The sequence below is a fragment of the Sminthopsis crassicaudata genome, chromosome X (assembly GCF_048593235.1).
Source record: "Sminthopsis crassicaudata isolate SCR6 chromosome X, ASM4859323v1, whole genome shotgun sequence".
Taxonomy (NCBI): domain Eukaryota; kingdom Metazoa; phylum Chordata; class Mammalia; order Dasyuromorphia; family Dasyuridae; genus Sminthopsis; species Sminthopsis crassicaudata.
This window is the reverse complement of record NC_133623.1, coordinates 13,769,535-13,796,025: the sequence shown is the minus strand read 5'-3', so window position 1 is coordinate 13,796,025 and position 26,491 is coordinate 13,769,535. Positions and strand designations below refer to the sequence as shown.

Sequence of the window (26,491 nt, the reverse complement as noted above, 5' to 3'; positions counted from 1 at the left end):
TGTTACTTGTATTTCATAGTTTTTAGCATAATATAGAATTCTTCTTTGGCTATTATATACTATAGAAAACAGTCTTTCAGTTTCTTTTTCTTTTTTTTACAATTTCTTTTTAGTAATTTAAAAAATGACCTTATTAGTCATAAACAAGCATGGACACTTTTATATATAAAGTATAATGAACCATAAATATATAATGTCCAAATTTTTTTGTGTTTGGTTTACATTTAAGATGATAATTCTAATACTGCTCCTTGCCTATTATTCTTTCTGAAAGTTTTTCTATTCTTTTGTTTGTATTTTTGAATGTTTCATTGATTCTCATTTCTTCTTTCTATGTATTGCTATTACTACACCCCACTCTCCCAGTGTTATGTGAATGTGTCAGTTGTTTTTCTGTTTTCTACTTCATTCTATTAGCCAAATCTCAAATTTCTCTGAATCTTTTCTGTTGGTTTCTCTTATAGTACAGCCACATTTCATTACATTCACTTGCTTTAATGTGTTTAGCCATTCCCCAATTAATGAGAATCTGAGCATTCCAATTTCAAAATTTTTACTGTGTTTGTTACTGATAATTTTAACTTTAAATTCCAAATATCCACTGTCATACTCAATGACATAGGGTAGAATGACTAGCAAAAAATCTTATCTATATCTATAGCTTTCTGTCTGTCTACCTATCATATCTATCTATCTATCTATCTATCTATCTATCTATCTATCTATGTATCTATCTATGCCTTACTAGTTCTTTGAGGCAGGAATACTACTTAGTCTCACATAGCTCCAAATTAATTGTAATTATTGAGACAAAATAATGAAGATTGTACCTGTATGGTATTGGTAGATGTGGCATTTCAAATAAAAATACTAATAATTCCAAAAGACAACATGGTTTGCTAGAATCGGGGAGACCTGAGATCATCACATTGTGCCTCAGATATACTAGTTGTGGAACCTGGTTCAAGTGACTCAACTATTTTGTGCTTCAGTGCCCTCTTATATAAAATGAGGGATTGGTTTGAGTGTCTAAGATCTTAGGATCCCTTCCAGATCTAAAGTTTGGGTCCTATGAACTCTTTTGAATAAAAACATAATTATTTCACAATTCCTCTTTTTGAGATATCATGTGGGAAATCAATGAAAAGCAGTAGGTTTATTTGTTGACTTATATATGTTCTCTTTATAAACATGATGAATGCATACTAGCCTCCATCTCCGTGACTTACTGCTTTTTTCCTCTCTTTTAATAGTTTGGCTTGCAAAGAATTCTAGGTGATGAAAGGAGCCTTTTATTGCTAGCAAGGGCAATTGATCCCAGACAGCCCAGTATGATGACAGAAATAGTAAAAATACTTTCTGCTATTTGCATTGTTGGAGAAGATAACATGTAAGTAATACTGCATTCTGCTTGCTTCTTAGAAGAAAAACCTTGCAAAGTTAATTAAAACTATGCTTTTCTGTCACATAAATGAAATGAGTTGAAAACACTGCAAAAGTTTAGGGAATTTGTGAGTAACATTTATCTTAGCTATTTTACACTTTAGCATTTATCCTTTCTTTACTAGTAGATTGTTAAAGATGCAGTCCAGCCCAAATGGTGATGCTCTTCTTGAAAGTGAGATTTTCAAAGAAAGCATATCACTTCTGCCTACCTAATGTTAAACAGCCATTTGAAAGAAAAATGAGGGGAAAAAATCAAACTAATTGTTCATGTGTTCATTAGATTAGATGGTGGTTGTTTTATTTTGTTGTTGTAAAGTCCTTGCTTTGTTTATACAGTAACCAAAAGAGGGTCTAGAGTAGGGGAGCTGACCACTGAATCAGTTCCTTGCTCTAGTTCCTAGACTTACAAACTTATACTTTGTCTGGTCTATGGAAGCCAAGTGCAGATTTGAACCATAACACATATGAAGGAAAAGCCTGTGCCTACTTGCTTAATGACATTGATTTTGAGATCACTGTACCAAATGTCTACCTATAATCAGGCATTGTAGTCAGTATTAGAATTGGTTAGCATCCTTTGGATGGGGATCTCTGTGTTGTAAATTAAATTTTCCATTGAATTCACTAACTGAAACAAACTTTCATACCCTTTGTCCCCCTTTGTAGATTCCAGTTGATGTGAGGTGGACAAGCTAGTTGTCCCATGGCTCACTCTTGCTTTTGGTGTTCCTTATGTGTCATAAGTGTAATTTCCAGGTTTAAGAAGAAGACCATTAGTTTTCCACTTCTCTTAGAAAAAAGTAATGGGGAAATGTTTTCAAGTCAGTGGTTTCTTGCTTAGGAGAAAGCAAAACTTTAAGAAGCAAATGGTAAACCATGATCTCGACTCAATAGTATTTTATGTCAGAACAATATCACAGTATAAAATGGCAGATTCCATCTTACAAAGAAACGTCCTCTTAATATGTCAGGGTTTTATTAGTCTTTAGAAGAGAATCTATCCTAAAATAATTTGATGTCATTTGATACTAATTTCAGAAATCTTTTGGGAAGAGTAATAGGCTGCATGAAAGCAAATTGTCTTTAAAAGGGATAAAATGTTACAATTTAGTACTCAATTTGATAAATTATAACTGTCAAAGATTAAATCATGGTAGGAAGCTAATTTTTGTTGAGATAATTTGATCTGTAAAAGACTAATAATAGGCATGTTTCCTTCTTATCTGAGCTTTCCTGTTAGGTATTATTTTCTGTTCTGTTGTAAAAGAATGTCAATATTGTTAGCATTGCTTTTTGTTTTTCATGTTGACTTTCAAGGAGCTCATTCATAAAACATGGGTTGTTCCTACTGGCATTAACTAGCATCAACAATAGGTGTCATGTTGTGTTAAATTTGTTGTTAAATAGATGTTAATTTCACTAGGTGTAAGAAGTAAGATAAAAAAGGAAATGATTGGAATTAGAATATTTATCACGTAAAATATGGGTATATTAGCATCATTAAGGACTTTCCCCAAAGGAATTCATTTGATCTCATTTTCAATTTGAGGAGGTAGTCATACTTTAAAATTTAATCAGTTGTATTTTATTAGAAATGTGTCATAGTAACACATTTTTAAAAGCAGTAAAGGGGTTTACAAATGTAAGCAAAGGGAAAGAAAATGGAAGGCTTAAAGAAGAAAGCTGTATTGATAATTTGATAATATAATATTTTTATCTTTTTGACTGTTTTTCTTATTATTTTCCCCATCAGTCTAGATAAACTTTTAGGGGCTATCACTACAGCTGCTGAAAGAAACAATAAGGAACGATTTTCACCAATTGTGGAAGGATTGGAGAACCATGAGACCTTGCAATTACAGGTGGGTGTTTCCTCTTCCCATGTAGCTTATTCACTTGGATTAAGTTAATCTTTTGGCATATTTGCAGCATTATATTTGGCACCTTTAACATAAACTTTAGCATTGAAAGTAAAACTCATGTTAGTAAAAAGCTGAACTCTTTTTATGGTATTAAGTAGGAAATGTCACAGTTTATTGTGAATGTAACACTTGGACTTTTTATTGATCTGAAAAGAATACTTTTTTTGGTGCCAACTACAGTTTTCTGAGATTTTCCTATCTCATTGGATGGAATTACTGGATTTAATCAAAATTTTGGTTCTGGTTTAATAGTAGAGCTTCATGCAGACTAGTCTTGCTTGGGAGGGAACATAAGCTGAAAATGAAAATAGCCTTTTCCCAGATGTTTTAGGAAACAGACCTTTTGATTAACAACATCTTGGTGGTTTTCTCTCTCTTAAAGGCATTAGTGTGGTTTTGTGTGCCCCATGGTCTAAGTGCACTTGAGCCATCAAATGATATTCTATCATTTGCTATTGTTAAATTATTTAAGTTTTTAAGAATTGATTAGCTAATGGGAGAAATTACAGCACTGCATTTCTTTTATTTTTTCCAACAGCAGATAATAGTAACCTTTTTTTTCCTTTAAGTAGTTAAAAAATGAATTTTCATTTCTAAAGTAACACAAGTTTTCAGTCTACCAACAATAGTATCTCTTTCTTCAAACTCTACTACTGGCACTGGTGAAATTAATATAAATGTTTTAGATGACTTTCAGGGGGGAAATATCCTTTAGTTCAGCTATATCTTATTAAACTAGAACAGTGTTAGCCATAGTGTTTAAAAACCATACTTAGAAATGTGCTCCTAGGGACTACTTTTAAAAAATTCTGCAATGAATGTGGACTGTGATTGTGTCCTGTTACATAGGCCCGTCTATTTCATGTCCTTTCAAAGCTTCAGAAAAAATTTTTATTGCATTTTCCTACACAATTAGTAGGAAAGTATTTTTAATTTTTAAAAAAATTTTATAGTAAATAAAAACTATTAAAATAAAAAATATTAAATTAAATTTAAAAATTTTTAAGTCTGATTTTAGAACTGGATTATGGAATTATTCATCACATGCACTGGCATCTCATGTGGTAGGACCCTGAATGAATGTAGTTGAAAAGTAACTTTCTCCTTTCCTGGATAGAATTATCTTTTTATTTGTTTATTTCTCAGTTAATAAGCTTTTATTTTCTCTCCCATCATCCTTCCATTTTGAATAAAAAAAAAAGAAACAAGTCCCTTCTAACAAATAGAGTTAGTCATGTAAAAAAAGAAATTCCCATATTTTCAGTGTCCCAAAAGGTGTAACGTCATCTTCAATCTGTCACTATCCTATGAAATTGTGCTTAGTTACTATATTGATTGTATTTAAGTCTTCCAAGGTTCTTTGTCTTTACACTTTCATTGTAATTGTAGAAATTGTAGAAAATGTTCTCCTGGATCTACTCGCTTTTCTCTGAACTAACGACATCTATGTCTTCCCGAATTTCTCTTTACTCACCTTTTCCTTAATTTCTTGGAGAACATTGTTTTATTCCATTCATATACCATCATTTCTTCACTCATTCCCTTGTGTCCACTTAGATATAAAAAAGTCATTTACAGAAAATGGTGGCAAAGATGGCTTCTCTTGCTTCTCCCCAGTGCACATCCATCATGGCTCTTAGAAATGTTCTTGCTAAGATAAGTCTTTCTGCATTATTCAGTTAATTACTCCATCAGCTAAACTCCAGAGACTTGTGGCTCTTGACAGTTTTTTCTTTTTGATAATGTGAATCATGCCCTTTTGAAACAGAATCTGCCAACTCCTTCTCCCACATGTAAAGGGCTCAGGTGCTAATCCCTACTGGAAAAGGGCAAAGTGGGCATGGTGTCTCCAAAATGGAAAGGTTTGGATCTAGATATAGCATTGGCTTCTCAAACCATGATCTGTCCTTGTCATTTACTCTGTTTAAAAGCTCGAATCTCACTTCCAAAAAACTGTAGCAGGTTTTGATGATTAAAAAACAAAAACATTTAGTATCATTGCCATCATCTAAAAATAAAGAAGGTATGAGTTTTATTTATGTATCCATTTTAGGCCAGTATACACAGAGCTGCGACTGTTTAAGAGCCAAATCTAGACGCTTTGTTGACCACATAGCCATTTATTAAATGTACTGCTTCAGTTCAATTCAGCACTATTTCTGAAGGGCCTATGTGCGAGGTACTTGGAAAAAAAAAGACAACAGTGAAGACAGTTTCCATTCTCTAGTTAAAAATAATACTTAGAATGTAACATTAAGTGAAAGTGGGGATTTGAATGTAGAAGGAATTTTGAGGCCTGAAGATCCTAGTTCTATAATATGACAGTGAAGCTCAGTGCATCTAAGTTATTGGTCTTAGTTTGTAGCAGGTGCGTTGTGTTGGATAGAGTGCCTGGCCTGAAGTCAGAAAGGCTTATCTTGCAGAGTTCAAATCTGGTCTCAGACACTTCCTAGTTGTGGTACTCTGGTAAGCTCACTTCAGCATTTGCCTCTGTTTCTTCATCTATAAAATGAACTGGAGAAGGAAATTGGAAACCTCTCTTGTATGCAGGAAAACTTTCCCCAATGAGATCAAGAAGAGTCAGACATGACTAAAAACAGCAAGTTTCAGAGCCAGGATTCAAAGCCAGGTTTTTTGATCCCACTTTTTATTTTTGTTTTCAGTGAACAAAAACTTATTTTTCTTTTTCCCATGAGCTCTCCCTCACCAAATGAAAAAGCAAAACCCAAAACTCTTGTAGCAGACATATATGCTCAAAATAAAATCCTACATTTGGTTGTATTCAAAAATATGTCTATTTACCATCTGGAATCCATTATCCTTTAGTCAGGAAGTAGATAGCTTGCTTCATCATCAGTCCTCTGGAATTGTGGTTTGTGCCTGCCTTGATCAGAGTTCTCAAGTGTTTCAAGGTTGCTTTTCTTGTTAGTATTATAGCACCTGTTCTCCTGGTACTATTTACTTTTTTCTGCATCATTTCATGAAAGTCTTTTCAGGTTTCTTGGAAAGCACTCCTTTTGTCATTTCTTACCACATTATTCCATTTAATTTATTCATTGTTGAGCCATTCTTTAGGGAATGGTCACTTTGCCACCACAAAAGGAGCTGCTATCACAATTTTTGTACATAGGAGTCTTTTTCTTCTTTCTTTGGGGCACAATCCTCATAGTGATATAACAGAGTCAAAGACTATGAAATTTAGGGATTTGGTGCTGGGATAGTTCCAAATTGCTCTTCAGAATAGCTAAACCATGCCTCTACAAACAGTATATTAGTCAGTAGATTAAACATTTATTAATTACTTACAGTATTCTAGATGCTTTTTTAAGGATCCACAAGACAAAAAAGACAGTTCCTTCTTTCAGCAAGCTCCGTCTAATGCAAGATGCAACATGCACTATGTTGACAATATGTAGACGCAGTAAATTGGAGAGAAGTATCCAACATTAAAGGGGTTTGAGAAGGGCTCATGTAGAAGCTGAAATTGTTGGTATAACTTGATTCAAGCCAGGGAAGCTAGGAGACAGAGATGAGGAAGAGGATTCTAGGTATAGGAGACAGCCAGTAAAAATATGATACTGTTTCCCAAAAGTCACTTGGCTATACATGCCCTTTGAGCCACTGAAATCATAACTAAGCCTATACTCCAAAGAAATATGCAAACATGCACATATATGTGTTTGAATCTCTGTGTGTGTTCGTGTTCATAGTACCTTATTAATTGACAGAACTGGAATGTTTAAGGAAGTGCTTACCTATTGGGGAATGGCTCAACAAATGATGGTGTATATGTATTTGTCTCTATGTCTCTCTCTCTGTGTGTATATGTATGTACTGAAATATTATTATACTGTTACAAATTATAAAAAGAACAGTTTCAGTAGCAACTGGGAAAACCTCAATGAACTGAGACAGAGTAAAGTGTGCAGGGAAAGGAGAGTAATTGAGATGATGATGAAGGCTTTGAAAGACTTTCAAATTCTTATTCATGCAATGATAATGAGCAGTAGAAGATGACTTAGTGGAAAGCATTCTTCCCACCTTCTTTTTGGGAAGTGTGATGGACTTCAGAGTACAGGACAAGACAGATTTTTCAGCATGGGCATTGAAAAAAATTTTGTTTTGATGGATTATGCATATTTGTAATGAGGGTTATTTTAATTGTTCACTTGAGGGTTTGGAAGTGGTGGGGCAGATGATAAGTGCATGTAATAAATAAATTGCATTAAAATAATAAAAAGCTGCAAAACAGTTAATGATTAAAGGCCATTAAGGAAATATTGTTACTGAATCCATTCTCTGCCTCGCTACAAGGTTTCCTGGCAATTTCCTGCTCGTGTATTGTAGACATTGGGACATCCAGTTTCATTAAGCCGCTATCCACTCTTAGGCCTTTGTAGAAGAGACATTCTCAGAATTCTTAATGAAAATTAGTCTGTAAAGTTAAAGATCTAATAATAAATTGATACTTTGGGGATAAACTAGGATGGAATTGAATTTCTCTAAACAAAATTTCAAGATATTGTTGCCCTTTCCATACCATACTGATAGTATTGGTGTATACATTTCTATATTGCTAAGCCCTGGAGCTACTGTCCCAGTTCTTACTGTGATTATTCTCCTAGACTGATGTGGAGCTACTAGTTTCTCTCTGTGCTTAGGGGTAACCTGAGAGATTGGACATATTTCCCTAAAGCTATATAGATCATGAGTTCCCAGACTGTTTCTTCCATGATTATTTATTGTTTAGCTAGACTTTATTGACTTTTAGATTTGGACTTTTACCAGTAATTAAAAGCAGTTATAAAATATTGTCCTCCCTCCAAAGTTTGATACATTTCCTTAAGTGTATACAGAATTCAGAACAAGTGGGCTCAAACTTAGCATATGTTGCAAAGAGGTGCTTCACAGATTCTAGTTAAAGGAAGTCCTTTTTTCTCCTTCATGGGATAGTGATCAAGAAGTTCTTTGTAGGCATGCTGTCTTTTTTTTTTCCTGAACTCTTTGGGGGGAGTATTGGAGTGTTGATGCAGCCACTGTTGCTAAGCTGCTAAAATTCTGATGGAAAGGAGAAAAGTTCTATGGATCGTTTCATTTTCCTCTTGTTAAGATGAGGTGTGAATGGTGGTGGTCAGAGCTTAAGAAATAGCCAAAGCCAAAGGCTAAGTTTATTTTTAATACCCATTGCTTTATGAATCATGTTGAGAGAGAAAAATCAGAGCAAAAGGCAAAAGCCATGGAAGAGATAAAAAACATTAGAAAAAAGAAGTGAACATAGTATATATGTTGATTTACATTCAGTCTCCTTAAGAGTTTTTTTCTGAATGCAGATGGCGTTTTCTATCCAAAGTCTATGGGGAATGCCTTGGATCACCGAACAACTGAAAAGAACCAAAGCTTTCATAGTTGATCATCACACATTCTTGTGTACAATGTATTCCTGGTTTTGCTTGTTTCTCTCAGCTTCAGTTCATGTCAGTCTTTCTAGGCCTTTCTGTAATCAGCTTGTTCATTTTTATACAATAATATTCCATTAGCTTGATGTACCACAAATTGTTCAGCCATTCTCCAATTGATGGACATCCACTTTTTTTGCAGTTCTTTGCCATCATAAAAAGAGCAGCTACAAACATTTTTGCTTGTGTGGGTCTTTTTCCCACTTTTATGATTTCCTTGGGATACAGACCCAAAATGGCAGTGCTGGTTCAAAGGGTATGCACAGTTGTATAGCCTTTTGGGTATAGTTCCAAACTGCTCTCCAAAATGCTTGGATCATTTCACAACTCTACCAACAGTACATTAATGTCCCAATTTTTTCACATTCCTCCAAAGTTTATCATTATCTTTTTCCAATCAATTTACCCGATCTGAGAGGTGGGAGGTGGTACCTCAGAGTTGTTTTAATCTGCATTTCTCTAATCAATAGTGATTTAGAACTTTTTTTCTATAACTATAAATGGCTTTAATTTTGTTATCTGAAAATTATTCACCTCCTTTGACCATTTATCAATTGGGAAATGACTTGTATTCTTATAAATATTTTAGAAATGAGCCCTTTATCAGAAACTCTGGCTGTAAACATTTTTTCCCAGCTTTGTGCTTCCCTTTTTAATCTTGTTTCTGTTGGATTTGATTTTGCAAGTCTCCTATCTTTAACATCCCCACCCCCAGAAAATGATTGCATTTCAAAAGTGACTCTCACATCTCTTCAGTGTCAGATGTTTGATAATTTTCCTGAGTGAATCCTAACACTCTTCCCTGTGCAGTATAACTTATGTTTTCATCCAGTGGTTTATTAGGTATATCTACTTGATGAGATCTTTTCCACCCTTATGTGGAATATCTTGGATAGTTTTATTGAAATTAGACTCATTCCCAATTGGTTAAGTTACCAGGAAAATAATTTCATCACTTGCTTTAGGTGGGATATAATAATTTGATTGCTTTAATTACTTGATCCTGCCCTTACATGTAAAACAACCGGCGTTTCCAAATTATTTGCCAGAACTATTTCAAAGATGGTATCTGTTAGGACTATAGCAAGGGACATAGATGGATACTGTCATGCTGGAGCATCTAACACTGCCAGTGAGGCTATGCTCCTTTTTCCTATCTTCTTTTGATCGATAGACCAAAAATCAGACAGTAACAGAATCTGTGTTTGTGACTGTCCTCATTGTACTCATTTTAGGAGTCCTTTGAAATTATAGACCATTATCTTCATGTATGATGTCATTTCATCACAATTTTGAACTAGCAAGTCCTTTGGACTCACCTATAGAATCATATTTTTAAAAATTATTCTTTACATAAAGATTATCTGACAATTCAATAACTAGGGCCTTTACTTTGGCCAGGGGGAAAAAAAATAAATGTTAGCACCTCCTCAGTGTTTAATTCCTGGTTCTTCGATGGGATGCAGTGGTGCTGCCACCTTGCCCCTTTTAGATTTTATCTTAAGTTGAAAATTCACTTCAGCAAGTATATCTGTATCTATGTTGTATTCCAAAATTTTCTCCCTCCCTTCTCCCCCCTCCCTCCTCTAGACAGCAAGTAATCCAATAAAGGTTAAACACATGCAGTTCTTCTGTGCGTATTTCTACATTTATCATGCTACATAAGAAAAATCAGATCAAAAAGAGAAAAAACAATGAGAAGGAAAAAAGCAAGCAAACAACAAAAAGGTGAAAATACTATGTTGTGATCCACACTCAGTGCCCACAGTTCTCTCTCTGGATGCAGATGCTCTCTCCATCACAAGTCTATTGAAACTGGCCTGAATCACCTCATTGTTAAAAAGAGAGATTGTTGTTTTTATGTACCTTGAGGGCCCACTGCATATGAATGAATGAATGAATGAATGAATATTTCACTTGTGCTTCCAAGCCAGACTTTCATAGACCTTCCTTGGGATGAAAGTCCCTCAAATCTGAACTCTCAAAATGTTGCTTCTTTCCTTGACCATCTTTCAACTAATGGAGTTTCTCTTCCTTTTCTCTCTGACCCGCTTCATCTCCCCCCTCCACCACAACACACTTCCACCTCTGACTGAGAACATTCAATTGATGTCACTGTTGTTGACCTTTTGAGAGTGCCTGTCTTTCATATACTGCTTACTCCCTGAGATTTTACATAACACCCTTTCTTGGCCTTCATGATTAAACCTCTCAGTGTAAGTTACTGGAGTCCTGGTGTCATATTGTCTTTGAACTTGTATTTTCAGTCAATAGCATTATGCTTAACAGGTGATAATGAATAGGTGAATGAAAAATAATTTATTAAAGTTTTATGTCCCCAGCACTGTGCTTAAGGCTGGGAATAAAAGTACAAGCTAACAAGCCAGTCTTTACCCTCCAGGAGCTTTACTGGGATTAAATGGATCCATGGTTTGGTCCCAGGGCTGAATAAAACTATGTCTCCAAGAATCCTCTATGACATATAAACAATTGGCTCCAACTCAGGGAGTGTACTAAGGCAGGGTCAGGGTCGAGGTGCTGAGAACAGAATGAGACTCTGACAGGGAGGGATGAGCCACGTGAGATGGGGATGACAAAGGAGATGGAGAGAGGCATCTTGATAAGACGGTATCTGATATTCCAATAGCTTGGGATGGGGAGAGGCATTCTGTTATTCTAAAATATAAGGTCTTTTATACTTATCAAATATTCTGATTAAGAAGGAGGGGTGGTTTTGCAGGATTGAGCAGAATAATTAAAAACTGAGGCAGAACAATTTAGGGAAACTGAGTCAGGGCAATAAAAGAGAACTGTGGTATAACATTCCACACTCTTTCTCTCCTGAATATTCAAGTCATTGAATTACCTTTCTCTAGAAGGTCTTAGCATCATAATTTTGACCAAATAAACCAAAATAAAACCAGAAAAATGCAAGGACTTAGGGCAAGGACTAGTCTCTCTCTGATAACCCCAGAGTTATTAGCATAAAAGCAGCATTCCTCATTTAGGGAGGCACCCCAGAGATGGGGAGAAGCATCTTGATAAGATGGTATCTGATATTCTGATAGATAGCTTGGGATGGGGAGAGGTATTCCGATATTCTAAATTATAAGAGCTTTTATCATTATTAAATATTCTGATTAAGAGGGAGGGGTGGTTTTGCAGAATTGATCAGAACTATTATAAATTGAGGCAGAACAATTTAGGGAAACTGAGTCAGGACAATAAAAGAGAACTGTGGCATAACAATACCACACCACCATCACCACCGGGAACACCAAGTGGCTTTATTTCATTTTAAAGCCTGAATGTTTTTTCTATATCTTATTTCATTGTCCTGGGATTAGAGAAAAGCTAAAGGACTATTGCAGTAACCCTTGATCTGTTTCTTGCCCCAAATTTCTCTCAAATCCAATAAAATCCTCTGGCTTTTCAGGCTTCTAATGCTCTGTCCCTTTCCTATCTTTCCAGTCTTGTTACACCCGAATTATGCCAAGGTATTCTGGGAGAAACTGGCTTCCAGATGGTTCCTTGCCAAGAACCTTTTGTGCCCCCCATGCTTGGAACTATTTACCTCATTTTCCCTGCCTGGCTTTCCAGGCTTCTTCTCATTGTCGTCTAAAATCCCATCTTTTTAAAGAAGTCTTTTCTCATCCTCTTTAATTTCAGTATCCTCTTTTTGACTTTTCTTCCAGCTTGTAGTGTACATCTCTTATTGGTATGCACTTGTTTGCATACTGACTCCCCCATTTGACTTTGAACTCCTTAAGGTTTCCCTTTTACTCTGTACTCTATGTCACACTCTTACTTTTAACATAGTAGCACTAAATCTGGGATGTTCTTAATGCTTGGTAAATGCTTGTTGACTTGTTAACTTTTCTTTCCTACTTTTTATTAATTTGATACAGGTCTTGGTCTATGAATTTATTATTTTGACCAAAATGTGACCTACTTTTTGATCATCAAAATGTTATCTTTTTTAAAGTAAATTTTAGTTGACAACTTTTGTTTTTCTGTCCCTTAAATTTGACCTAGTATTTTCCCCCCACGGTTCTCCCAAAGAACTCTTCTATATAACAAAAATATTTTTTAAGAAAAAGAGGAAGATGAAAAGAAAAATCATGCAAACATATCAGTACATTGAAAATTTTTTCGATGAAAATAAATGCAAAATTCCAGATCCATAGGCCTCCTCCCACTGCACAGGAGGAGAAGCATGTCTCCTCTTCTTTCTTTTTTTGCGGCCCTATTTATAGGAGGACTAAGTTTTCTTCTCTTTCTTTAATGAGGCTGGTTTCCTTCTCTGTTGCCTAAAAGTGATTCTTTGTCTCTTTTGGTCTCATCTTGAAAATGAGGAAAGGGTGTTGTCTAAGAGCCTGGCCTGTGAAGATGAAGCATAGTGCTTGGTTTCTAGAGGCTCTTCACACTACCTACAAACAGTCCTGAACACACTAAGAGGACCAAGCCAAAGGCAATGTACACAGCTCTGTTGTTTAAAAGAAAGTAATTAGTGCTGTATTTTAACCGAATGGCTTCTCTATTTCTGTAGCATCTTGAGAATTCTCAAAATGTTATTGCAGTCTTGGGAAGTCATTCTGTTAAAATATAGCAGTAATTACATTTTAAAATAACAGCTATATACTTCTTTCTTTTGGACTTTAAAACACATTATTAACTTCTCATGAAAATCTTTCTAACTCACCTTTAATGCAAAATCTCATGAGTGTTAATTTTTTTTTCTTTCACATATTAGGGATAATTGCTCATGAAAGAGAAGAGAAGTAACAGTGACTGATGGATGTTTTTTTTTTTTTAATAACATTTTATGGTTTACAAAGTGCTTTGCTGAGGCTAAGAAGTTGTGACCTGTCCAGATTCATTTAGCTATTAAGTAATAAAATACTCAATTTGAACTCATTTCTTCTGACTTCTGAAACTTCCCTCTATGCTATCCTGCCCTAATAAAGGTGCTTAATTAAAAAATTATGCATTAGCCTGAAGAACAAAAGTCTTTATGAAGAGGAGAGGAGAGAAGTGGAACATGACAATTATCTTCCAATGCTGGGGACAAAGATTTGAAGATACTCCATAAAATGTAGAGACAGGAGTAGTGGGAACAAATTAGTTTATTCTCAGTGTCCCCTTCAAACCTGCTTACTTCTAACATACAGAATCCACACAATCTCAACCCAAAGTTATTTAGTACAGCCCAGAATTCTGTGCAGATTAGATTAAAAAGCATGTCAAAAACTTCATCAGACTGCCCCTCTCCAGTAGCTGAGTCTTATCAGGCTTCTAACAAGTCTGAAGGAAAGCCAGTAAGAAATCTGACTGGTTTTTATGAAAATATTTTCTAATATTTCTATAAAAATGTTTTTGTATTGGTATGTAGGTATTATGATAGCACATACTTTGAGTTCCATGCTGTTTGGTATTTTTAGAATTTTTAATTGATATTCAAGGTATTGTCACAATAGTTTTGCAGTCTTATGAAAGCCTGCTCACCCCTTGCCTGCTAACTGTCATGTAGTACACATGTATACACGGGGACATGCATGCACACACATATAGGAGCAAATGTCTAGATTCCTATAAGATCCCTGTTAACATTTACTGGAATAATTTATTTAAGGTTTCATCTCTTGCATTTGTTAAGACAAAGGGCCTTCTTCCCATCTCCTAGTGTCATTGCTTTTCATATTACCTTCCATCAATTTATCTTGTGAGATTTCTAATTCAGGGGCTCAGAGACCTCCATTTTAGGTGGGGGCCAAGGACAGTCATCTTGTTTCCCACAGGCTGGGCTCCTTTTGAATTTTTTTTGGGTTACTCAAGTATGTTCTTGGGTACTTCCGCGACCCCTACTCTTTTCATTTTCCTTTTGTGTTGTTTCATAAACTCATTGAAGCCAAGGATTCTCTTTTTATATGTATTTGTCTCTTCAATGGTTATTACTGTGCTTGGTAGCTAGTAATTGGTTAGTAATTATATATTGATTGGTCATATTTGTGTATGTTGCTTGTCCTATTAGAGTAGAAGTTCCTTGAGGGCAGGGACAATTTTTGCTTTTTCTTTGTATTCCCAGCACTGATCCCTAGCACATAATAAATCCTTAATAATTGCTTATGAATTTATTGATGAAAATGAAAGCAATTGAAAAGAAATTTTTTCATTCTAATGCTGCCATTTAATATTTAAGACTAAAGGTGAATGAGGAATACAAAATGCTTTCATATCACTTCTTTTCTCTTTGTTTATTAATGTCTATTCTTTACATAGCTTCACTTTTATCTTTTGCATTAATTACCATATCTTTTTCACTCTTTCTAGTGACCTTTAAGAAGTTGTCTTCATTACTATTAATTATTTTAGAAAAATTTTATGTTACTTTTATAGTTATCAATTAGCATAAATTATTCAATCTGACAGTCTCAAAACTTTGAAGTGAAGGTTCCTCATTAAAATATTATGAGCATAAAATGAGGACGTCAGAAAAAAGAAAAAGAAACCCTCATTTACATTCTCAAATATTTATACCATAGAAATGATCAATTTATGCAGTTGTCCACACTTTTATAACCATTAAATATTAGCCACATCCTTTTGTCTTTCTTTGAATTTTAAAATAGGTTGGTAACATCTTTCCTCATTTTTCTGTAATCAATAAACATTTATTAAGTGCTTGCTATGTGCTGTAGGTACTCTGGTGAGAACTATGTGAGTACCCAGCCTGATTCATTCTTATAGGATGATGATTCATTGTATCAACGAATCTTATATTTCATTGATGACATATCTACCAGTACTCTTCCAGTACATAGCATAGTCCATTCATGCCTTCCAGTGTTATGCATTTCTTATTCCGATCCCCAATGGAGGTAGAAGTCATGCTTTGCTTAACTTTCAGGTTCTTCATGCACCCTGGGCAGTCTTCACATGGAAATTAGAGTCTTTTGCCAAAACACTCATTACAGAAAAGTGCAAAAGATTACTATCCAGTAAATGATAATATTTTATTGCTTCTTACCATATAGAAATGGCGATTTCTTTTAATTAAAATGGAAGAGGCTCATAAGTATGCTTTCACAAGCAATACAGTGATGACCCATCGTACACATTTTTCTCTTCTGGAAGACAAAGATACATTTGTGGGACTAAAGTATTGATAGTTTTCTTTCTCATTCCCCTTGTATATACATTGCCTGAGCAACTCTGATGATTCTGATCATCCAGACAGCTTGGCCGTGGTCTATATTTTCTTGAATTGATCAGTTACAGGATGACCTTACAGTAACAGTATGTTTTTTGCTCAGTTCTTCTCCCTCTAATTGGCTGGCATCATACTAAAGATCTGTGGATCTCTCAGACTTGACCAAAGCTGGAACAATCAATTTCTTAGGAACTCTGGACACTGACCTTTGCCTGGGAAGTGCAAGAGAGAATAAGAAATTGGTGGCCATGATTTCTGTCTCACTTAGGCAAGGACTTGTTGCTGTTGTAGTCACTCTTGTTGCTGAAGGAAATAGAGAGGTTAGAAAAAATGATTTCTCTTTCCCCTCTTAAGGAAAGACTACAGTAGAGAAATTATAGGCAACAGGGTGTCAAAGAGAGTGGGCTCAGTGGTGTGAAGTCACTATTACTGACTACCTAGTGAGTAGAGTTTTGAACATGAGTTCATTCACTGCATAAAGTATAATTGACATAGTCCTATGCAACACAACCTTTGTCACTGGGACATTTGGGACATTTGTTGGCATTTGCTATGTTGTTTCAGCCAAGTGCTTGTCCCTCACTACTTCTGTTAAATAATGTTCCAGAGCTATCCCTTCTTCCATTCACCCAGATTTGAAACTTAGTGTAGTCATCCTTTATTATTATTTCTTCTCCCTCATCCCTCAAAACTAGTCTCTTGCTAGGGTTTGCCAGTTCTCCTCCATGATATCTCTTGCATCCATCTCCTTCTCTTTTCCTATATAAACACTACCTTAATTTGGGTCTTCATTGTCTCTTAATTGGACTCCTTTGGTAGTTTCTTGATTGATGTCCCTTCTTCCAGTTTTCCACAAAGTTGGCAAAATAACTTTCCTGAGGCATAGGTCTGATTATTTAATAATTCCCTATTGCTTCCAGAATAAAGTACAAACTCTGTGGACTGCTCTTTACCTACCTTTTGAGGCATTATTTAGTATTACTTATATACATGAACTCCACATTTTAGCCAATGTTAGAATCTCTATTTCCTGATCTCCATTTTCTGCTTCCTCTCTCTGTATTTCCATAGACAAAGTTATGTGTCTGAAATGTACATTCACTTTCTGTGTACTTCTCAGAATCTTTCTCTTCCAAGTTCAGGCCGGTCCTGTCCTTTCCATAACTCATCTGCTGATTGCCTAATTTTGAGCATTTTTCCTACCTCTCCTTCCCAATATTTTTAGTTATCAACTTTTTCTGTCTTCCTTACCTCAAACAGTTGAATGTAAACTCCTGAAATGCAGGTTCTGTATAATGTTTGTCTCTGAATCCCCATTTTTGGAGGAAAGTATCTCCAACATTTAATAAGTTGTCAAGTATTTGTTGTGTTGAATAGCACATGAAGTTATTTTCTTGAGAACTAGGTACACATTCTGTCTGTTTTTGTCTCTTCTCAGTGAAGAAGCATGCCTTATTCATTGCTGGCTCTTGGGTCCACAGAATCAGTTTCAAAAATAATTATTATTCTTGCCTTCATTTTATTTCAGTTAATTTGCAAATAAGTGGGTGGTCTTCATCTCTCCCTCGATTCCTTGAGGCCAAATACAAAAGTGAAAAGAACTGATGTAAATAAGCGACTTTGGCCTAAATGGTTAGTGGAGGAGAAAACACTAGTAGTGCTTAGTTTATAATTATATGTACACAAGAGAACTTTGAACATGTATGTCTTGATTATGTAGTGTGACAGCAAAATTCATATAGAAATTTAAGTATAAGCTAAAGAAAGATATTGATTAAATATAAAAATTTAGAATGTAATTTAGTTTTAGCAATAAATAGTTTTGAGGAAAAATTCCAGCTAGGCCTCAATGCATTTATTCATGATGCTGCAAATTTACTTGTACTTTCGATGTGAATCCTGATGAAAGTTCATTCCAAAGGGATTGTAGGCTAGGCCCTGGAGCTTCATGTTCAGAATTGGAATGAATTGAGATACTTGTAGACCATTTTACACTTAAGAGCAGGAAGTTTATTTAGCCAGAGCTCAGAAATGATACTAAGTGAGGCTAAAGCATTGCATCCCTTGAGTCTCCCTGCCTCTGTCTTGGCCTTGCTGGTGGATAGCTCAGAAGCCTGAGAGAATAGTTACTTTGGTGTCTTCTGCTTAGCAGACTGGGAATTACCATTGGTACTTTGAGACTTAGGCCTCTGGGCAGTTCAGTTTTGAGGAGAGTTTCCATCCATCTTAAGAAAAATCTTGTCTTGTCTTCAGGGAGTAGGATCTTAGGAAAAGCTGGGCCAGCCTCGACGGCAGGGCTCTAGGATGATATTGCTTCAATCACAAATTGCTCAATTATCTCTTGTGAGTAATTTTACCCTTGAAAAGCTAAAGAGATTTGAAAGAGAATATTTTGGTAATTTAAAAAACCTGAGTAAAGAGACTTCTGTGACTGAAAGCAGACGTTTTAATGGTCAAAATTATACTTCAAAAGCATTTCCTTTTCTCCTTTGAAAGTGGGAAATGTTATTGAATGATGCTACTTTTGTGTGTTATAGAAAGAACACTGAATTAGCAGTCAGGAGATATGCAGTTGGAAGCTTGACTTGGCTTTTCATTCATTCTGAAACTTTGTGGGCAAGTGAGTGCCTTAACTCCTCTTCCTCTTCCTCTTCCTCTTCCTCTTCCTCTTCCTCCTCCTCTTCCTCCTCCTCCTCCTCCTCAGTTGTTCCCCCCATATATATACAGACGATGAGACTGGTGTGCTGCCTGATTGCTTGCTACCTCCTGCACAGCTGAAACCTCCTACTAGACTGCTCTGTGGCAAGACGTGGTGTGATGGTCAGTCAATTCCGATGACATTTTACAAGAAGATTGTGTTTAACTGTTCGGAGAAAATGCAAAATGTCAAATGCATGCATTCGTGTGGAATTTCAACTAGAAATTTTGGCTGAGTGGAGCCTGGACTTATTTCTGAGGGTTCCTTTCAGACTAAGACACATTTTTCCTTTAAGATAGGCCAGCTTTGTCTGGACGTTATTCAGCTGACTTTTATTACTGTTCTTTTTTCTCTGAAAAGTTGTGGAATATTTGTGGGAGTAGATGGCAGGTACAAAATCATCCTTCATCTTTCGTTTCCCCCAACATTTATAAAAATTATATTGAAACATCATTTAGATGCTGCTGTCATTCAGTATTCATTTGTATTTGAACTTCTAGATAATTAATTTATCACAATCTTCTTCCTTTTTTGATAGTTGTCTTAAAAAAACAAACAAAAAAACAAACACCTTCCAAGTTTCTTTACAAGGTAACGTTTATGAAGACCCTGCTATGTTGCAGGCCTTGTGTTAGTTTCTGTGAATGAACAAGCACTGCTTGCAAGGAGCTTCCATTCTGATGGGAAAGATAATAGAAACCTATAGAACTAAAATAGTTTTGCTGTATTGTTGTAATAGTCTGTCCATCCACTGGAAATAAATAAGAACATTACTCTATATCATATTGTTGATACAGGATAAGTACAATTTAAAGTAAGTTCCTCTTTGATCCACAGACCTCCATTTGTATAGTGATAGAAAGGTGGAGAACTGCAAGACTCATTAACTTGTTTCTGGTGCAAATGTTCTCTTTACTTGTAATGTATTAATACAAGCCATTAAGCTAGAATTTCTTCTGGCAAAAACAATCCCAGCAGATGGTAACTTTTCTCTCTATTAATTTTGGATTGGACATGTACTTTGGCTTGTTCGGTCATATCATAGTTATAACATAATAAGGCTCATTCAGGCAGATATGATGATAATATAGTTATGGATATGTGCAATATCCAAAAGCTACTTCCCAGCTGATTTCAACTATGTGAATAACTGAGGTTTGTTATCATAAATATCAAGGTTAACTTGCCCCTTAATTAAGGCAGTCTCTAATAGGTGCATCCTGTGTAGTAGGAGACTTTGCTGGGTCATCCTCAAGTTGGCAAGTTCTTGTTGTGTCAGATAGTATACGCTTGCTTCAGTATCTCAAGGATCTCTGCTTTCCTTGTTGTGGATGCTTCCTCCAACTGACCCTGATTACATCTTTAGTCCATGGTTTCAAAAGTCAGTTATGGCTTCAAAAATGGACTTGCCCTTAGTGATGAGCCTTTGTGACCTTGACATTTGTTTGACAGATTTGGTCATCCAGTGCAGTAGGGCAGGTCCCCTCCAAGAATGGGCTTTGAAAATCCAGGGTCACAGGCATGGTATGATAAGGTGCATACCAAGTTGATCTAGACATAAACTGAAAAGTTCTGCCTTCCCTATCTGTTTTGATCTATTCACACAGAGCTATTCATTTTAGGATTTTGACACATTTGATGGTTTGATGAACTTTGACATTTTTTTATCCCTGAATTTCATTTGAGGGATTCCTTTGTTGAACCTATATGTCAGCTATATTGGCAAAATCTTGGAAACTTTTGTTGCTTATGCTTTTAGGATCCGATTACAATCATGCTTTTTTAGATACCTATGTAACCTTAGTTGATTTATTAATTTTGTGAGGTCAGATAGTGAGACCCGAGTATACTTCAACCTAGGAATTGCATGTGTGCTTTGGGTTTGGGCTTGTAGCCTCATGTGGTGATTTGTAGCCTCATGTGGTGATTTGGTCCAAAGGGAGAGCTGCTACTGTGGATGGTTCTGCCACACATGCAATGGCCCCCTCCTCTGGAACTTGGAGTTTTAAGGATTTGCAAAAGGAGATGAGAGGTTACAGGACTTACTTAGAATTACACCATTGATATATATGTATCAGCAGTAGAATTTGAATCTAGTTCTTCCTGACACCAAGACTGACCCTCTAATGTAATAGGTTGCAACTCTGATAAGGGCATCTTCATTCAAAATCTGTTCTCCTTAGATTTTATTCCACAATGATGGGGAATGTAATTCAAGTTGTAGGGGGGATTTTTCATTTGGTACTGATTTTTTTTTTCTGTAGAAATTATTGATTTGTTTGTTTGCTTTCCTACTTGAAGTTAACATCTATCAAACCTGCTATTTCCCAGGAGTCTCCTAGCAGATTTTGTGTGTATTAGCCCTTTTAGCATTATATTACTGGTAGCCTGTTTTTAAAATAAATCAATTAAAATATGCAGCTGTTCAGTTAAACTATTAGCCAGTAGCTTGAGACTTCACTAGGCATTTTCTAGATATTCTGTTTGGGAATAATATATGGAACACCTGGCAATTAGCATTTTGTTGCTTCCATTCTGTCCTGCAATTTCCTGGGCCTGGAGGTGGTAGGATAGGGAAATTGAGGGGATGAATCTTTTTAGAATAGGTAACTTTAGGGAAAGAAGGATTAGGTATGGCTAGTAAGGGAGCAAAACTCATTTTAATTGATGTAGTTAATGAGAAATCTTTATTTGAAAATAGTTCTATTTACTCTAGCTTAAAACAGACATTAATATTGGTGTCATAATGCATATTAAATTATTTTATTTCACTTGCATACATTTATTAAGCCATAATAACTTAATTCATCTTATGTATCTATATAAGCTACATATATACTTTGGGCAAATATACCATGATCAAAAACCAGAAAGAATGTCTTGCAATTTGGTTATGGCAGGCTCTCATTGCTCCATATGCCATCTCAAAAATATTCATAATCTTATTTGATAAATTTAAGAAAATTACTTTTTGTAATGTACAATTACAAGAATTGGAACCTTGTAATTAAGTGGATTGGAAGAAAGGAACTCAAAAGGGAAGGAAGAGCCCTTGTAGTTTTTTTTTTTTTTTAAACATACTGTAGCTGAGAAACAAATGTTTTGTTTATGTGTGTTTCACAAAGGAAGTTTAATTTTCTCTGAGATTGAATTGTAGTCCTCAGCTTAAACATTTGACTGTCATTGACCATTTATTACATATGATATTATCTAGTGGTCCATATCTGATAATGAAATCAAAATTATTCTGGCTATTAGACTTTAAAACAATTGATATCATTTTAAACTACTCCAGATTTCCAGAGCTTTGAAATAGTAGACATTTTCAATTTTGTGTATTTCTTATGGCATTTTAAAGTGTACAAACATTTAGTTGAGGTAGAGATGAATTTTCTTGTGCATTATGTGTATAGTTTCTTAATATTTAGCTTTGCTCTTTAATTAAATTTGATTTCTTCTTGCAGGTCGCCTGCATGCAATTTATAAATGCCCTTGTTACCTCTCCTTATGAACTTGATTTTCGGATACATCTAAGAAATGAGTTTCTCCGTTCTGGACTTAAGAAAATGTTACCGGTAAGTGATGTGTTTGGATTTATTTTCCAGTTGAAGTTTGGTATCTTTCCATGGTAGTAAACAAATTTAGGTAAATCTAATTTATCAAGTGTAACTTCTTCAATTTGTTCAGATCTAAGACTTTATATGTTTTAGCCTTGGCCTCTAAAACTCTAGATATTACTTGTAGTAGCAACTATATTCATATAAGTATATATGTATGGATATATATGTATATAAATTTATACACACACATATACATATGTACATTTACATATCAGATAATTCAAACCTCTTAATAATGGAGCTAACAGGAAACTCCCTTTTCTATTCCTGGAGTTGGGATGCTATTTATTTGTTGGGATTTGACTACTGAGGAGATAAAAGACCTTTATTTTAATTCTCTTATGTGGATTACATTTAGTTTCATTCTGAAGGTGGATACAAGTGTATGGGTAATCCATCCTTGTCAGTTGCTAGAAAACTACATTCTGGCTTTTAATTGATATAACACTTTTTGTAATTTGATATTCTTTTTATAGGATTGCACTGAATATATGAGCACATTTATTCTTTAGGTCCTTCTGGAGTACCTATGGGCTCTCCTTGTTAAGTCTGTGCTGTGAGACCTTGAGTGGACCCTGACCTTGGCTTTGTTAGAGGCCTCTAGGAATATTGGTTACCCAGAGCAGCCCCAGTTATCTAGAACTAAGCTGAAATTAGGAAGTAAGGGAAAAAGCTAGATTATTTGTGAAGTCTTATAAACAAAATTTGTGTTACATATTCATAAAGAACCTTGGAATCCGTTTTTAGTTTATGTCCTCTTATTGTAAATAGAATTTTGGAAGCAGTAAGTTTGAAGTGACAGGATGTGTATATGTGTGTGTATTTGGTGTGATGGTGGTATTTGGGGTGCTGGTAGCTGACAACCACCAGCAAAGGAAGTGACAGGAAAGTGATGAGCAACTGACAAAAAAGCTCAAAATTCCAACAGTTGTGAGCCATTTAATGCATGAAACAGTCAGGGCACCACTTCATAGGACAACTAAAGATGCTTACAATAGTGATCTTAAGTCATTTAGACAAGGTTCAAAATGGTCAGTGTATGCCATGTAGGGTGGCAGGAAAATGTTTAATACATAAAAAACATATTTTTTCTATCCAAAATAGATAAAAGAAAATTCTTTTGATGTTTGAAAGGGTTGATAGTTTTCCTTTGTCTAGAAAATTCATTTCTATAGTATACCTTATTCTTGTTCCTACTGGAAAATGAGGTATGACATACAGTGCCATGATATGATATGTTTGAATGTCAGCAAGTGACTTCAATTACTTCCCTGTACATTTTGATGTCTCAGCCTTAGAAATAATTCACTCATATCCTTTGGTAGTTTGGGCATGGCTGATAAGATATATGGGGAATGGTGAAGAGGGTATGTGAGGGGCAAGGGAGATTTATGTTTATGTGAAGTAGGTTTTCTTGGCTTTTAAGACAGGTGAAACTTTTTCAGGCTTGTCATTATAACATTTTTGGTTTTTTGATAGGTATTGGATACTTTGGGCTTCTTTAAAGTCACAATGATTTTGAGAGAGACTTATTAAGTGGAATTATTAAAGTATGTGTGTGCATTGGGTTTTTTTTCCTTCTTTGATTAGTGATTTTAAAGACATTTTGAATATAGAACTTTTTTACTAATCTAGTTAGCAATCAAGAAGAATCCATCTCTCAGCCAATATTCCAGCATCTTTATTCTTTTTTTTAATGTGTCATTGAAATACTCAAGAGGAATTGAACTCTATAATTTTTTTCTTAATAAAATATTTTTCCAATTCCTGTTAATATCTTGAGTTAATTTCTTAAGGAGGAGGAGAAGCAGGCTGACATGAGTGTTGTTTTATATTTTTTATATTTTTACTTTAGTATCTTAGTGTTTAAGAGACAAATGAAAATTAATTCCACCATGGTTGGAAGAGAAGGAAGCTAGGTGCGTGGCATAGTGGATAGAGTGCAAGGCCTGGGGTCAGGAAGCCTCATCTCGGATCTGGCCTCAGAAACTACCAGCTGTGTGACCCTGGGTAACTCAGGTCATCTTGTTTGTCTCAGTTTCTTCAGCTACAAAATGATCTGGAGAAAGAAATGGCAAACTGCTCTAGTATCTCTGCCAAGAAAACCTCAGATGGGGTCATGGAGAATCAGACATGATTCAACAGAAAAAGTTGGAAGAGAATTTTTAACTACCATCAAGTGAAAGTCTGGGCCTGAGGCACTTGCTAGCATTTACCAAAAGGCTCTTGGTTTTCTTAGATGTGTCAAGGAAGCAGATAGTGTAGGAAAGAGGAAGAAAGTTTAATTAATTGAACATTTAGTAGGATCATGAAAAATTATACACACAATGTATATATAAAAGGTACTTGATTAAGACTGAACTAATGTATTCAAAGTATGTGCAGATTTTAAAGTTGATTAAAGATGAATATTTTTGAAAAGTATTTTAAAAAACGCATTTTAGATAATAGAATCTAATTGTTCTACCAAGAGGTTTTGGTACATCACTGAAGATATCCCAATTATTAAGTTCATATTTTTGTTATCTTGATTATCTCAAGAACTTATTACCATATCTTAAAAGACTTGTCATAAGATTTAAGTACAGCTGCTATGTGCATAATGCCTTGACCCTATTTAAGTTTAATTCAAGATTCAAGTAATATTTTAATTAATTAGCACTTAAATTTACTATTATATTTAAGATTTTTGTTAAGAATTTTAGCCATGGAGTGTATTATAATCCTCAGCTTTGCTTCTTTGTAGAGGAAATCTAATTCCAATGTAATAACTCCATGTTGATTCTAAGTTTTATTTTTTTTTTAAGTCTGTATTCAACATAGCATTGATTTTTGGTCACATGTTATTTGGCACCATAAGATAACAATGTGAAATAATCCACAGTTTAGAGAAAACCCAATTAGATTATTTTCAAAAATAGAAAATGTTATTACATATCACTGCCCAACAAATTTATATTGTTTGGCTTTGCAAATTATCAGTGTTATCACAATGTAAGTTCTGTTAAAATTAGGATAGATAATTAGTTTTGACTTAATTCCAATTAAAAAATAAAATTTAGATTAGTCTTTTTTATGTGGAATACACACACATATAAAAGGAGTGCTAAATATTTATTGAATGTTTAATTGTTCAATTAATTTACTTTAATTAGTTTAATGATTAATAGTATGGCTTAATTATAGTTGCACAATATATTAATTAATAAGTTTAGCTTAATTATAATTATATAATATATAAATTAGCAGTAGTTTAATTAATTAGCTTAATATACTAATAGTTTAATTAGTTGCTATTTTTTTGAAAATTGTTACAATGTCATGAAAAATTTTACCTTTGTATTTAATTTTAATGACAGAAATGACCTAAATTTTATTTATATTTATTCCATTGGTTATTCACATAATTTCCCCTCTAAAATGTATTTGACTCATTAAACTGCAGAATCCTTATATCTTCTTGCAGGCTTAAGTCAGAACACCTTAGTCCCACAAGCTCTATAAACTTTGGTCATCTTCAGTTGCGATAAATTGATTCAAGTCTTGAAAACTGCAACTTAAAGGAGAGACTTATTTAAAGATATTGCAGATGATATATGTTGAACCCAACAGTCTCTAATGTGGCACACTCTGAAACTTTTTAATGCTTATTTTGATTATCATTAAAAGGTTGTAATATATGTGTATATAATGTATTACAAGAAACAGTATTAATTTCCAAATGACTGTTTTGAGATTACTTAAAAGAAATATGAAATGGGAGTAAAGGAAGAATATGTTTTAGATCAATTTAAGAAAAAAAATCTAATAATTTTATTGCTTTGTAATCACAAAATGTCATTTTGAAGGGGGGCCCTTTCTGCAACTTTCCATGTCATACTTGGGACTGTTGTTCTTGAATATATATCCTTTTGTTTGTTTGTCCTTAATGCAGTTGGTCTCTATTTGCATGTGTAATTGTTATAACAGGAGTTTAGTTTTTAACCCTTTAATAGTGTACCCAGATAATAGGAATCCATTAAATATAGGTTTGTAGAGAGTATATTAGCAGATCAGGACTTTCATTTGTAAAATTGAAAGAGAGATATTTGAAGAAGTCCTTTTATTTTGATACCTGGAATATAGCTACAGTGACATTT

The 26,491-nt window shown here is 34.7% G+C and overlaps 1 protein-coding gene across 5 annotated transcripts in view; it reads left to right on the top strand.

Moving 5' to 3' along the window:
* Window positions 1–26,491, top strand: part of DIAPH2 (diaphanous related formin 2) — an 865,016-nt gene that overhangs the window by 208,541 nt on the left and 629,984 nt on the right. For all 5 annotated transcript variants that reach the window (XM_074277738.1, XM_074277737.1, XM_074277736.1 and 2 more), the window contains 3 exons: window positions 1,254–1,390; window positions 3,200–3,308; window positions 22,197–22,307. In XM_074277738.1, coding sequence (XP_074133839.1) covers window positions 1,254–1,390; window positions 3,200–3,308; window positions 22,197–22,307 — 357 coding nt within the window. The remainder of the gene's footprint in view (window positions 1–1,253; window positions 1,391–3,199; window positions 3,309–22,196; window positions 22,308–26,491) is intronic.